The following is a 14,239-nucleotide window of genomic DNA, read 5'->3' on the forward strand; positions in this document are numbered from 1 at the left end:
GTGTCTGCCTGAGGACTGGCACTGGACTGCGGGAGATGAAATGCATTCTGGGGGTCTCAGTTTCCAAGACAAGTGAGAAATCTTGCCTAAATGAGCTGTCTCTGCTGAGACAAGATGCAAGAACTTATCTTTTGAAAGTGGCATGGTTTTGCCTGCGTGTGCATTTCTGTTCTGAGGTCGCTTAATCATTTTACTTTGAATCACTGGAATAAGGTGACCACAGCATTAGTAGTTGAGTTGTGCTTTGGTGGTCCAATACCATTTACTGTCGTATTTATCCTGCAGAATCAGCTTCCAAGACATGGGACAATTAAATGTTTTAGGCACATAGGAGTCTTGCTGGTGGCTTGAGTGTTCACCTGTCTTACTCTGCCTTTTTCATACCATGTTCAGGCACAGCTTCATAGATACAATGCTAGTGAGATTTTGTAAACTAGAATTCTCAATTTTTTCTTTAAGACTTTTATTCTTTCTTAGTATATCTCTTTTTATCTCTGTCTAATTTGATGCTTTTACCTGTTAGGGTGACCTCCACTGAAAAGCAACTGAATGAATTCCAGAACAACCTTCACAGTGCTGCATCCTATGAGCCAGGGACAAATTCCACAGGTAAGTGCTAGTGCTGAAGATCAGGAAAGCAGTGGTGGGCATGCTGGGATGCTTTCTCAAGAACTGGCAGGAAAAAAAACTTTCTCAGCAAGCAGAAGAAACACAGCTGCCTATACTGCATGTAGCGGTTCCTAGGTAACAGTCTGAGTTCAGCTGTGCACGGAATTTATTTCTCCTGGGATTAAAAAGACTAAACAGAAGGGAGCAAAGGCTGCATTTCATAGAGTTGGAAGAGGAAGATCCCTAAAAATGTAGCTGGGGAAAAGAGAAAAAAAAACAACTTGGCTAAAATGGCTCCTCTTTGCATTAGGCTTTGGCTCAAAGATGCTCTGTTGTTTAAGCTTGGCCTGTAATAATGGGCCAGGACATTCTTTACATTTTTCTTCCGTATTACAGAAAAGCCCCTTAGTTCAGAAAGGCATAGTTGAGACTTGTGAATCAGCTGCATAGTGAAGTTAATCAGCAGAGGTGAAAGTTCCCAAAGGAAAATCACTGAGACTTACAGAAGCAAATCTTCATAATTCCCTAGTGGTTAATTGATTCAAACAAGTTTATCTGCTGTTAAGGTCCCAGTAAATGAGGACCCAATTAATTTTGCACTGATGCAGACCTATTAGCAGGTAGAGTGTAGTCTTGATGAACCCATATTACCCATGGCCCACGATAATTTGTGGTGGTGCTGTAATAGAATTTATGGACTAGAACGCTTTAAAATATTATGTTTCTGACCTTTTGTTTTGCTGTGAAAACCCTGAAAACATGACTTCAGTATCACTAATGCAGTGACCTTTGTGTTTTCACAGGCTGAAAGAAAAGTTTGCGTAAGGGTGAACCACCCAATTCATCTCTTGGATATTTAGCTCTGAAACTTAAAGATGACATTTCCATTATTAATGTCAGTGATTTTATTGCTGATCCTCTAGCACAAACATTCAGCTAGTGCACTTATTGTACGGTTCCAAACTGCCTCCCACGCTTTACCATCTGCCAAAAACTCCAGTTATCCTACCAGAAATTTTATAGGGTGAATAGCTGTAGTAAAAAAAATGACTCTACAGTACATTGGAATGTGACGGTGTAGGAATGGAATATAATGGGACTATCAAAATAAATAAAATTATGTCAACATGGTAGTATATGTGTAATTGAGGCAAAAGTTCTGGTCTACTGTATGGTTCAAGTTGAGTTCTTAGTAAGTACAGTATATAAAGGAAGGTTACACGTACATTTACAATTAAATGGGAAAATGGAGTTCTCAATATATTGACCAAACTGGTTTGCTGAGTGAACTTAGATGCAGATGTTTGTGTGCTCAATTCTGCCTTTTTCAGGGTTTTAAGAGCACTCTCAGAGTTGCCACACTGTAATTTTAAACCTCTGCAAGAGTTTTCTCTCTGTCTCCTATAGGTACTCTTGTTGTTACATGTGTCTGTGATAACTGTAGGTAGCATTTTTCTATCCTTCCCTGTTTCTGTGAATATTTATGCAAACCACGTGCAAGGATTGTTGATACAATGAATAATGGAAGGCAACAGCCAGAGCTGCAGGAAGAATATAGGCTAGATAATTGCTCCAAAGTTCAGGGTAGTCACATTCTCTGAGAGGAGTGAGAACTGAGAACCTGAGCTCATGTTCTCTTCTGTAGGACGAGGCAAGCAACACTGTACTAAACGTGTCCTCTCTGAAGCTGAAGCAAAGGGTTTACCGTGCCATTTAGCTAAGAGCGTGAAGGCTTAGACAGAAGCCTGGTTTGGCTAGGGTGAGGCCAGCAGAACCTTGGTGGGTGGGTCACTCAAAGCTTCCTTGTTGCTCAAAGAGGTATATAGCTCCAAGAACGGTGCCAAATATTGAAGTGATTGAACTAACTAGAGCAAAGCATTTGTTCTTAGAAACTTGGGAAGGATATTTTCTTCACCTTTGCACCAAGCCACTGGTATGGGTCAGAGGCTACTGTGCCCAGTCTGTGTGGCTCAGAAATTACTCTGGTCCTTCCTGCAGGAACAGCTGGTTTTCCTCTTCACTCTCTCCATTGATTGCTTACACTAGGGCCCTGATTTCCCTCATCAGCAGCTTGTTTGGGTTTACTGTTTCACAGGTATTTAGTACCCTAGATACCAACTAGAGGGGTTGGAGGCATAAGTCATAAAGCAGATTACAGAATAAACTGCTAGCATTTAAATAAAGAAGGCTGTGAAACAGGGAATAGAGGGAATAGAGTGTACTATCAGCAAGTCTGCTGATGACATGAAGCTGGGAGGAGTGGCTGATATGCCAGAAGGCTGTGCCGCCATCCAGCGAGACCTGGACAGGCTGGGGAGTTGGGCAGGGAAAAATTTCATGAAATATAACAAGGACAAGTGTAGAGTCTTGCATCTGGGCAGGAACAACCCCAGGTTCCAGTATAGGTTGGGGAATGACCTGTTAGAGAGCAGTCTAGGGGAAAGGAACCTGGGGGTCCTGGTGGACAGCAGGATGACCATGAGCCAGCACTGTGCCCTTGTGGCCAGGAAGGCCAATGGCATCCTGGGGTGTATTAGAAGGGGGTCGAGAGAGGTTCTCCTTCCCCTTTACTCTGCCCTGGTGAGACCACATCTGGAATATTGTGTCCAGTTCTGGGCCCCTCAGTTCAAGAAGGACAGGGAACTGCTGGAGAGGGTCCAGCGTAGGGCAACAAAGATGATGAAGGGAATGGAGCATCTCCCTTATGAGGAAAGGCTGAGGGAGCTGGGTCTGTTTAGCTTGGAGAAGAGGAGACTGAGGGGTGACCTCATTAATGTTTATAAGTATGCCAGGCTCTTCTCGGTGACAACCCGTGATAGGACAAGGGGTAATGGGTTCAAACTGGAACACAAAAGGTTCCACTTAAATTTGAGAAGAAACTTCTTCTCAGTGAGGGTGACAGAACACTGGAACAGGCTCCCCAGGGGAGTTGTGGAGTCTCCTACTCTGGAGGCATTCCAGACCTACCTGGATGCCTTCCTGTGTAGCCTCATCTGGGTGTTCCTGCTCCGGCAGGGGGATTGGACTGGATGATCTTTCGAGGTCCCTTCCAATCCCTAGCATTCTGTGATTCTGTGAAAAGTTGTAGAGATAAAAAAGGAACCAGGCAGAACCTCTGTATAAATGTACCAATGTTCAAAAATGTCTGAGAAGATTGAATAAGCCTTCTCTAACAGCCTGACGATACCTATTGGGGGTCTGCAGAGAAGAAGCATAAATGTGTCAAAAATGGCCTAACCAAAAGTAAGTATGATGCTCAAAGAGCGAGTCAGGCAGTATGGAAACTTTTAACCAGACTGTTCAGAAAACAGTTCACTGGTAGTACTGTAGAATACTGGTGGTAGATACTGTTGTGCAGTGGGTTCAAGCTTTTGAGGACAGATCCCTTGAGATGGAATAAAAGGGAGAATAAAAGTCTGCATTTCTGCAAAGCAGCTCAGGGTTCTGAAACAACCCACCACTACAATAAGTGTGGCAGCCTCTCATCCCTGTGGCCACATCCTCATCTCATGGAGAGGCAGAAGTGGTGTGTGAGCTGTGTGCCACTGGCATAATGAGAGAGAAGGCAGAAATTCTCGTGCATTTACACACAGGAAGCTAAATCTGAAAGCTACCATTTGGGCATTATTTGAAGTGTCTGAACAGACAGTTTCCTATCAAAGTTCCAGGAATTTTTAGCAGGTTTTATTCTATTAAAGAAATCACTGAATGTTAGGAATTGGAAGGGATCTCAAAAGATCATCTAGTCCAATCCCCCCGCTGGAGTAGGAACATCTAGAAGAGGTTACATAGGAATGTGTCCAGGCGGGTTTTGAATGTCTCCAGAGAAGGAGACTCCACAACCCCTTTGGGCAGCCTGTTCCAGTGTTCTGTCATCCTCACTGTGAAGAAATTTCTTCTCATATTTAAGTGGAACCTCCTGTGTTCCAGTTTGTACCCATTGCCCCTTGTCCTATCATTGGTTGTCACTGAGAAGATACTAAGAATTACTACCTTTATGGAACATTCAATGTGCTTCTGACATGATTTTCACTGAAATTGAACACCTAGCTGCTAGTGGGTTGTCAGTTATTCTGAAAAAAATTGCTTTTTAAATTTTATGTTACTTTGAGGGTCCCTCAGCATTACACTGATTGCTTCATGGAATTTGGCAATTCAGTTAGTATTAGTGAAATAGGGTGATTGTGAACTAAGAAATCAATTCTCTTTTCCAAATCTTCTTCAGAATATAGCTTGCTGAGTAACCACTAAGATAAGTAACATGATGGGTTGTTCAGTTCCAGGTTGTCTATATGAGGTTTTGTTTGATATGATGAGTTCAGATGATGAAGAAAGGCATCTACAGGCCAGTCTTTTTTTTACTGTATATATTAACAATGCAAGATGTATGGTGACATTTTGCCATATGTTGCTGGTTTGTCTGTTCCTCTCTAGTGGCATTAGGTGAATAGTGCATTAATTCTTTTTCTCAAGAAAGTGAAGTTCTAGCTAAAAAGGTGTCATATTTTCACCAGAATTTAGCTTTTGAACAACTGGCAAGAGACATCAAGGAAATTCTGTAGCTAAGTGGAAGACCTCATAGTTAGAAATGTACTGTATTTACTATTCTTCCTTTTTTGCTAACACAGACTAGGTTTTAGGGACAATAGAAGATGAAGGGCACTTTATGAAAATATAACAGCATAATCTCAAGTAGTTTCTACATTTCTGAACTGGACTGTTTTCTGCAAGAACCTGGAGACAAGGACAATCTGAAAGTGCAGTTGTGGAGTGGATGCACAAGGTGATGACCCCAGCTGATTTTATTTGATTTGGTTTAATTTGTAAAGGTAGCAGCAACTTAGTGAAATCTGTCTTTGTGCTTCTCTGTCATTTGCTGCCAACTTCTTGAGAGCTTGCAGGATTTTTGTTTTAAAACCTTCAGAAGACAGATTGTCTCTGGGGTTCTGTTTTCCTATGGCACAAATATAATGTGCTAATAACCTGTATGATTACAAATAAATATGAATCATGATTAAAACTGGGCAAGTTCATTGCCTGGCTCCAGACTTCACAGGACTTTCATATTCTCAGACTGATTGACAGTGATGCAGTCTTATTGTGCTAATGTTTATATTACTAGTGTCCACACAGCTTTTCCACTATGTATGTGGGAGAAAAGGCATTAGACTTACTGATGAGGGAAGGTAAAAGTTAGTAATATGCTATCTGAGTTTGACAGCAGCAAAGACTGCTAATTCACGCAGTCGCAGATCTTTACCTAGTCTGGTTTAAAGCATGAATCTGGAACTAATTCATTTGTATTCTAGTTCTCTTGAGAATACTTCATACAAAAGGTGAATGTTGAAACTCAGATGCCAGGGAGGAAATTTCTTGAGGCAGGTGGTACAGGCTTGATTTTATTCCCTGTGATTTCCAGGTCTGTATCTGAGCTTAGCTGCAGGATGATGCACAGCTGTCTGTTTATTTTGGACATTCACCTGGCCCCCATATCTGCGTGAATGCCAAGTCTTGAAGGTATGCAACTCTTCGAAATAAAGTGTATCATCATCTGTAAGGGCTTAAAACTGGATCCTGAACTGTTGAGAGACTACTTGAAGAATATGTGGATTGATAAACTGGTTGGGATCTAATTCATGCAGGAGGCAGGCTGCTGTTCTTAGTTCTCTAGTGATTTCCTTCTTTAGGGTAAGGTGGAGAGCAGTGTCTGAACACCATCCAAATAAGATGAATGTGCAAGCAGTGTGGTCTGATACACAGCAATGAATGTAGCTTGCTTGCAAACTAGTGATGGTATGGAGCACTTTTACGCTTGCTCTTCTCTGCATCTAGGGCACTCCAGATTTTTTCATTTTACAGGAGTTCTACAGGTAGACTGCGTATTTCTGAAGGTTTTTTATATCCAAGATTATTGTATGGTCCTTCATAAGAAGGTCGTGTATGTAATGTTATTGGAGACCTGAAATTAGAGTTAATGTTGGAATTGCTAAGCTGTGACTGGCTGTTTTCTGTCCACTGCTTGAATTAACATTATTCCTGAAATGCAGCCTCTTTCATATAAGCTTAAGGAAAGAAGAGATTCTTTTAGCAGGTGTGCAAAAGTACGAGCTTCAAAATTGTCCTGCATCAGCAAAAAAGGAAAAAAAAAAAAAAAAGAAAAAGACAAGTAAACACAGCAGACATTTAAACAACACACATACAATAACATTAGATTGTTTGCCAGATATAAACAAAGAAAATGCCTGAGATTTATCAGTCAGTGTCTCTCAACTCTCTTGGAGCACGAAGAGTGGGGATGGGATGGAATGGGGTGGGATATGTACTGTTGCCACTGTGCATGGCCTGTGTCAAACTCTCAGCCACTTGCTACAGTAGGATGGAATTCCCAGCTGCCCAGCCTTGTCCAGGCTTCTTCAGCTTCTGCCGGGCTCCCCAGCAGCCTCAGATGGCAGTAGATTGTTGAACACCAATGTATTTATTTTTACGTTGTTACCACATTCCCAAGAGGAGCCTTGGCTATGATTTCAGCTGGTCTCACCATACTGTCCAAATCCTTCATCAGGAGCAGCTGGGAAAAGAAATCACTCAGGTTTCTGCACAGCACATTGCTGGTACGCCTCTTCCCTCCCACTAATCCTGTTAATTCCAGTCTTCATTTGCCACCCTCCTGTTCTCTCTTGTTGCTGTGACTGACTGCACAAGTGGTGTTGACTTTGAAGGGTGACCTTCAAATGGGCACCTCGAGTAACCTCTGCCTCAGACTACTTTGGCTACATATGCACAAGATATCTTATGACGCGAAAGAGCAACTTTTGATGTCACCTCAGTACTTATCTTAGTCCAGCAATGGAGTAATGATGAGCTCTTCCACAGAAATCCTTCCAGAACCACCTGTCTGGCTGAGAAGCTCTGGGTGGGTCACTGAAAGGGAACTGCAGTGTGGTACCCAACACTCTGCATCAAAAGACCTCCTCCTTATCCCATTTTTAGTGCTTCTTGAAGGAGCAGGGAGCCATTACCTAATGACTAGCAATGAGCAAATATTGATTTCTCTAACCAATACCTTTTAAACAGATACAAATGATCCACAGGGCATGAGTCTGTTCAGGTTTATCCAGTTACCAGAAAACTGTGAGTCTCATTAAATCTCAGCAGAGTGTAAAGCTCTGCCAAAAGCAGCATTCCAGGCCCTTCTCAGTTCTTGTTAAGAAGATAATCTCTAACTCAGCCATCGCCTCTCAGCTGGAGCTGAGGGTCAGTGCTCACTTCTAATGATGAGAAATTACATTAATCCTTAGCTTGTGTGAGCAGCCTGCCTCTCACACCTCTAGTCAAACTTTTGCCTTTCTTTAATGAAAGGAAGGAGCTTTTTCTTGTTGCTACTGGTCTCATGCCACTGAAATGACATTCCAAATCTCAGGACCACTGGGAAAGCAGGAGAAAAAAAGGACAGTCTCTAGAAATTGGCTTCCCTGGTTAAAAACTAGAACCCAGCTTGTATTTTAGGAGCCTTCACTTCTGACAGGCTCAAAGAAAACTCTGAAGCAGGATAAGTAATGACTTCAGGCAGTTGGCATTTTTGTCTGCCTGGAGGCTGAGTGTTGCTTGTTCTCAGTAGTTGGGTGATGGCGAACTGCCTGCATTTCCTTGCTGTGTTGGAAATGTCATTCAAGATCAGGTGTGCAAAGACTGGGGTGAGGTTATATAATGTCTTGGCTACTTCTTTCTCACATCTGGCCCTTTGGCATTAAGCTACCTATAGAGAGGATGACTTTGCCCATCCAAATTGGATTTTGTTTTAATCTGGCATTATTTTATTGAGACTAAAAATAGAAACAAAAATGTGTGTGAATAGGGTAAAAGGAGTGTCTGGAGTTATGAAATGAAATGTGGGCAAGAGCCAGAGAAGAGAGAGCTACAACAAACCAGGGAGTAGGTAGCTGAACAAGAGAAATCAGAGTGAATGCTGTCAAGTACAGAAGGGCATTAGCAGTCAGGGTGGGGAGCCCACCCAGTGTCTTCTCTGCAACATGGGGAGTGGGAGGGCTCATGCTGGCTTCTACTGCTGTTTTTCCACTTGCTAATGAGGCTGCTCACCATTTTTTTCAGGCAGGGAGACTTCACTCAAATACAGTTGTGGGTGCTGTTTGTGTCACCACCCCCTCCCCAAGTAAATTTTCATGCTGCTTTCCCGTGCCTGCCCAGTCCAGCAAGCCAACTTGAAATTGTGCCCAAAAGATGGGGGAGGGCACGCTGGCCTTCTGTTGTCAGCTGTCCTGGCTTGCTAGCGTCAGTCACAGATGGATATAAATAAACCCTATCCATTTATTGCCTTTCTTAGTTGCACTATATATTATCAAGAGAATGCTGGGCATCACTCTAGGATTAGAAATTCCCTCAGCTCTGGGATAAAAAAATCTGAATTTCTAGGATTATCAGAGCTTCTTCACTAGATTTGGGAGGCTTCAACATGCTTCTCAGTTCTGCAACAGACTTGCTGTGGGTATGATGAAACAGCCCAAACTAGCTCTAAAAAATGTTAGCATGGGTCCTTGACCCAGTGCTGTCATCTAACCTAGTGCTCTGCTCTGTCTCATTCCTGCAGCTTGGAAGCAGAGTAGTTTAGGTGCTGGTGTCTGACCCAGGCTGTGCACATCTGTGCTGGGAAAGTCTACGTGACACTGAATTTTAGTGTGCAGGTATCCCGTAAATGACTTTATACAATTCCTGTGATTTCCTTGTGACTCAGAATCATACCCATTAAATGGATGTAATTCTTTTCTTCCCACTGTGTAACTGTTCTAGGTACAAAAGTGTTGAGGTGCAGTCATCGATGACATAATAGTATGTAAACATGCAGACAGACATACAGGCAGATACTTTACACCTCCTGGCAGGCAGAGAATAAAGGAGATTCATTCTGTTGTATGTGGTGATTCACTCCAATGACTCTCATCACTAGGGAGAATCAACCCTTAAGGTTGGCTGCTATCCGGAATGTGGGGTTTTTTCTGTCCCACCTACTCAACCAGAAGGAGGTGGAATGCTCACCAGTAGCTTTGAAATTATAAGACTTCACAGAATTATATACATAAGTATTTATGAAGTTAATAAATTAACCGTGAGCTGCATTCATGGTAGGAACCTACATATTTACTTGCAGACATAGGAATGCCCCTCTCTGTGTTGAGTTCTCAAGGCAGCTATACAAGAAGAACTCACACAAACTGGTTTTAGTTCCATTTATGAGAAAAGGCAAACTATATCGTGCATTTCTGTAGGAACAGGAAGGCTCAAAAGTCTCTTCAAAACAGGAAGATGAGGTTGAAGCTGGCTGCCTCTTTCCTGTCACTTTGTTTCCTTAATTTCAGCATATTGCCAAGGGATAGGTTTCTGGACTGGTATCCTATCTTAATACACATCGTTGACAGTTTGGTTCCTAATTCAGGTTCCAAACTTTCTGTGCAGTGACACAGCTGGCAATCCTGCTTTCTAAACATCTTTCCAGATCCTCTGTACTGTGTGATGTTTGGCTCTATGCTGGGCTTTCAAGGAGAGCGTAATTTTAAAAATATAGCAGTATTGTTAATAAACAGCTCTCAACAAATGTCTCTTGCATTTAGGAGCAAGCTGATGTGCTAAATACATAGGACAAGCTTTACCTACTAGATTAGCTGTTAGCTGTAAGATGCAAACTGTCCAAAATAAACCTGGTACATTTCCAAGTGTTTGGGATTTTTCTTTTTAAAGGACTGTCTAAGGACAGATGACATTGACTTTTTCCCATAACATGGCTAAGTAGGAAAATGTCTCAGTATGTAGAATTCAAATCTATCTCTATAACAATGAGAAGAAAATGTTTTTCTTATCCTCATTTTGTTTCTTGTAACGATCAACCTTTTCACAACCCTATCTCCCCTGCATCAAGGTTCTCAGCATCTTTTGGAGTGGGGAAGTAGACCCCCATGGGTAAAAGGCACGAAGAAAGAGACAAAGCATATGGGGGAAGAAGTCAGAGCTACTGGAGGAGCATGTGAAGAGATGAGTCAGAGGTGAAGAGGCTTGAGAAGAATACCAAGAATACTTTTTCACACAGTAGCTTATTAAGTTAGGTTTTGTCATTCTGATTTTTGACCTCATCTGTTCCTGTAGAGAGAAGTTGTGTGATGGGGAGACTCAGATTTCTGATGATGGCTGACATTTGCAGAGCAGTGCAGCAGTTTTTCTCCACAAAAAAGTCCCTCGTGATTCATCAAAATCTTTGCTTTGTGTTTTTTCCAGCCTCTGCTTGCAGAGAAGGACTAACACTGAACACCAGGTGAGGAATCCAGGGTGTTGCTTCAAGCATGGGGCAAAGGCAGCAGTGACTTCATACCACCACACTCCCATAACACCCAGGAAAGAGTGAAGAGGAGGTCCTGGTGAGGGGAAAACCCACTGAGGAGAGTGCTTGAACATCTGTAGAAGCTGGTGGTACACCTGCAAGTTGAGGTGAATGGCTGCCTCTGAGAGCTTCTGCTGCTGAGTCTTGGGGTCTCTTCCTCACACCTCTTCTCGATCACTAACCGTGAAATCTTTCTGTAAGACAGAGGTCCACCAGCTGCCTGTATTGTTCTTCCTAAGGTCTAAGCTTGAACATAAAGTCTCATTTGCTCAGCTATTTCAGTTTATCCTAGTCTGGTAAGAGCCAAGAGTCTCTGCTGTCATCATATGGCAACCATTAGCAGAGAAAAATATTAGAACGTACATCTGGAGACACCTATGTTGGTTGCTATCTTGAATTTTGGCACAGAGCCATAGAACTGATTGGTTTGAATAAAGTCATTTCATTTGTTTGTTTTGGTTATAATTTCAGTTATTCACACCCCCAAAATATTTGCTGTCATTATATTGGACAGGATTTAAAATCTGTCTTTATGTTTCACTGCTGGATGCTTATGTTCTGTGTGGCTTATTTTTGTATTCTGATTTCTGTTTGTTTAAGCTTTGTAAACTTTTAAAATTGGCTGATGTTTTCAGACCCAGGCTTGAACCCTAAGGCACAGGTGGCTCTTATCAGTTGCAATGGTGGCTTGGTGAAGCACTCCAGTTAAAATTTGCCTAATGCTATGAAAATTAATTTGCTTGTGTTAGAAAATAACATCAGCAGCTGGAAAATGTATTGGAGAGATGATCCACCCATCCTTTAAATACACAGGAAGCAGCTTCAGCTCTGGCTCTTTGTTGGTGCCAGGTTAAAGGAAAACTCAGTGTTTTGCAACTTCTGCCTTGTCAAGCAGCAGGTGGTATGACTGTAATTCTCGAAGGGTACAAAATCTCCTGTTGTTTGTATCAGAGCCCTCAGAGACTGGATTCTGACAACCTGTTTGATCTTATTGCACAGCTCCGTTGTCATTTCTAGCCTGTACAGTCAGTGTTAAGGCAGCATTCTCATGTGTTGTCAGGTAGATAATGATCAACCCAAATGGCTGACAAAAGGAACAGTGTCAGAGGAGGAATGTGTTTTCTCTTGAAATCATTGTGTTCATGTTTACTCTTGGATTGTGCATATTTTCTGTCATTCAAGACCAGACAAATTGTGAGCAGATGAAGTAGTTATGTTCATACCACGTTAGCTTTGCTATCACTTGCTCAAGGCATGAATTCATAGGACAGAACATGCATTTTTCTATTTCTGTTCCACTCACAGATAGAACAGACATTGAATACTTCGTTTGTCCAAAATGCTCTGATGCAGTTGTTCCCTTTCTTACTTCCTTGGTTTATCTTTCATTTCCTAGACAGTCATGATCCTGTTCATTTTCTCTGTATTCTTCATCTCTGTTCTTCAAGAACTCCACGGCATTTGTCTGCTGCCTGTGCCGCCATCACGTATCAGTGAACAAGAGACTGGTAAAATCTTGTGAAGTTACTTTCAGATCATGTCCCTTCTGTCTTTAGTCACTTAATTCCACCCATGGATCTCCGAGGTAGATGTTTCTACTGGTGCATCAAGTTGTTGGATCATGCTTACTGAAAATTAAGTTGCAGAAGATCTTGGGCCTGTCTTCTTGTAGCCTACTCTGCTACGTGTGGTATTGGCTACAGCCTCCAGCTTCTTTCTAGAACTGTTGGAGGTAGTATTTCACTGTAAGATTTAGCTTCAGTAAATAACAGATTCCATTCCTTTATTTTCTCCCAGGGGAGTTGAGTTATCCTAATTCCACTGGGTTTCATTTGGAGGATAGAGTACCACTAGGATATATATCTTTGTGCAACCCTCATTTCTGTTTTTGTTCTCTCGTTTCTTTGTTCAGGTTGTCACAGCCACCACTGAAAACTATAGAGAGGTTTGGAGAACAGAGATTTAAATGCACAGTTGTCCCAGGAAAGGTGATTGTCTTCAGAGGATGATCAGCAGAAATAATATTCTTACATCTTTGTCTGGTAGATCACCAGTTAGTACTGGCTTATTATGAACATACGTTAATTGTTTTGTCAGCTTTGTCAGTCTCCCACTTACTCATTTTGGGGTGGTGGTTTGTACTTAGTTATAGCCAGAATATTTTCTGAACTTCTTTGCATTGCATGTTAGATGTAGTCAACACCCCATCTGTAACTGTGATGACTTACTAGGAGTGTATCAGACATCTTGTTTGATTTTTGATGTATTCAGAGAGATGCACATTGCAGTCCAAGACTGCTGATACCTGTTAGCACGTCCAATAGAGAATGAGGAACAAATCCTGTGAATCCAGCCTCTTATTTTTTCCATCTCCCTGTACTCCTCAGCCTGGAGTCAATGTATGTCTTTGTGCATGGTGGATACTGTGTACTTAAGGATAACATAGGTATTTTGTCTCTTTGCAGCTCTGCTACTTCCATGTCTGTCCCTTTTCAAAAGCCTCTCAGAGAGCACTTCAGTTAAGAGGTTCAGTGGGAAGGCAATAGAGCAGTTTCCCACACCTCTTGGAGAGAAGGCATTTTGCAGGAAGTGTCTTCTAGTACAAGGGAGGAAAGGGGTGTATAGCAAACCATTTTGGATTTATAATAGTTGCACATGAGTGGAGTACAGTTATATATATGCTCCTCAAGTGGGGATTAGTTTGTCTTTGCTCTTTACAACATTTACTTTCCTGTATTCATCAATGAGTTTCATCAGAAGTGCCTTTGTTTACTGTGAGAAAATAAAATTACCAATAGAAAGCCCCAACAATCTTTCAGCATCTGCTGCAGTGGTGAGACTGGATAATGTAACCAAGGGGTCCTCCTCTTCTGTCACATTCTGTAATGCTTGCATCACTTCTAAGTAAAGGAGCCTGTTTCAATGACAGAGAATCAGGCTTGTTAGTCTTGAAAGAAGTAAGGTACACATCAGAGTCCTGGAGGCTGAGGTTATGCAGAGTTCATACAAGCATTGTGTGCTCTGTTTAGACGATGAGCATACCACAACGTAAAAATTCAGAGAGGGATATTAGGTTATCTCCTCTCCAGAAGCAGCTGAGTTGTACTCAGTACACAGATTATTAAATTCACTTTTACATCACTCATCTTGGCCTTTAAAGCAGCCTCACAAGTTGTGTGAGTGCCATCAGCAGGAGATCATGTTGTGACACTAGATAGACCACTTAGTCTTGGATGCTAACGAGAC

General features: G+C 42.0%; 1 protein-coding gene across 14 annotated transcripts in view; it reads left to right on the top strand.

Moving 5' to 3' along the window:
* TTLL5 (tubulin tyrosine ligase like 5) overlaps positions 1-11,444 on the top strand; it is a 135,540-nt gene extending 124,096 nt beyond the window's left edge. For 10 of the 14 annotated variants that reach the window (XM_071809448.1, XM_065839130.2, XM_071809457.1 and 7 more), the window contains 2 exons: positions 524-609; positions 10,891-11,444. In XM_071809448.1, coding sequence (XP_071665549.1) covers positions 524-609; positions 10,891-10,931 — 127 coding nt within the window. In that variant the 3' untranslated portion in view covers positions 10,932-11,444. The other 4 variants (XM_071809449.1, XM_071809451.1, XM_071809452.1 and 1 more) reach the window with 4 other exon arrangements.
* The last annotated feature ends 2,795 nt before the right edge of the window (positions 11,445-14,239 follow it).

This window comes from Patagioenas fasciata, chromosome 5 (genome assembly GCF_037038585.1).
Source record: "Patagioenas fasciata isolate bPatFas1 chromosome 5, bPatFas1.hap1, whole genome shotgun sequence".
Taxonomy (NCBI): Eukaryota; Metazoa; Chordata; class Aves; order Columbiformes; family Columbidae; genus Patagioenas; species Patagioenas fasciata.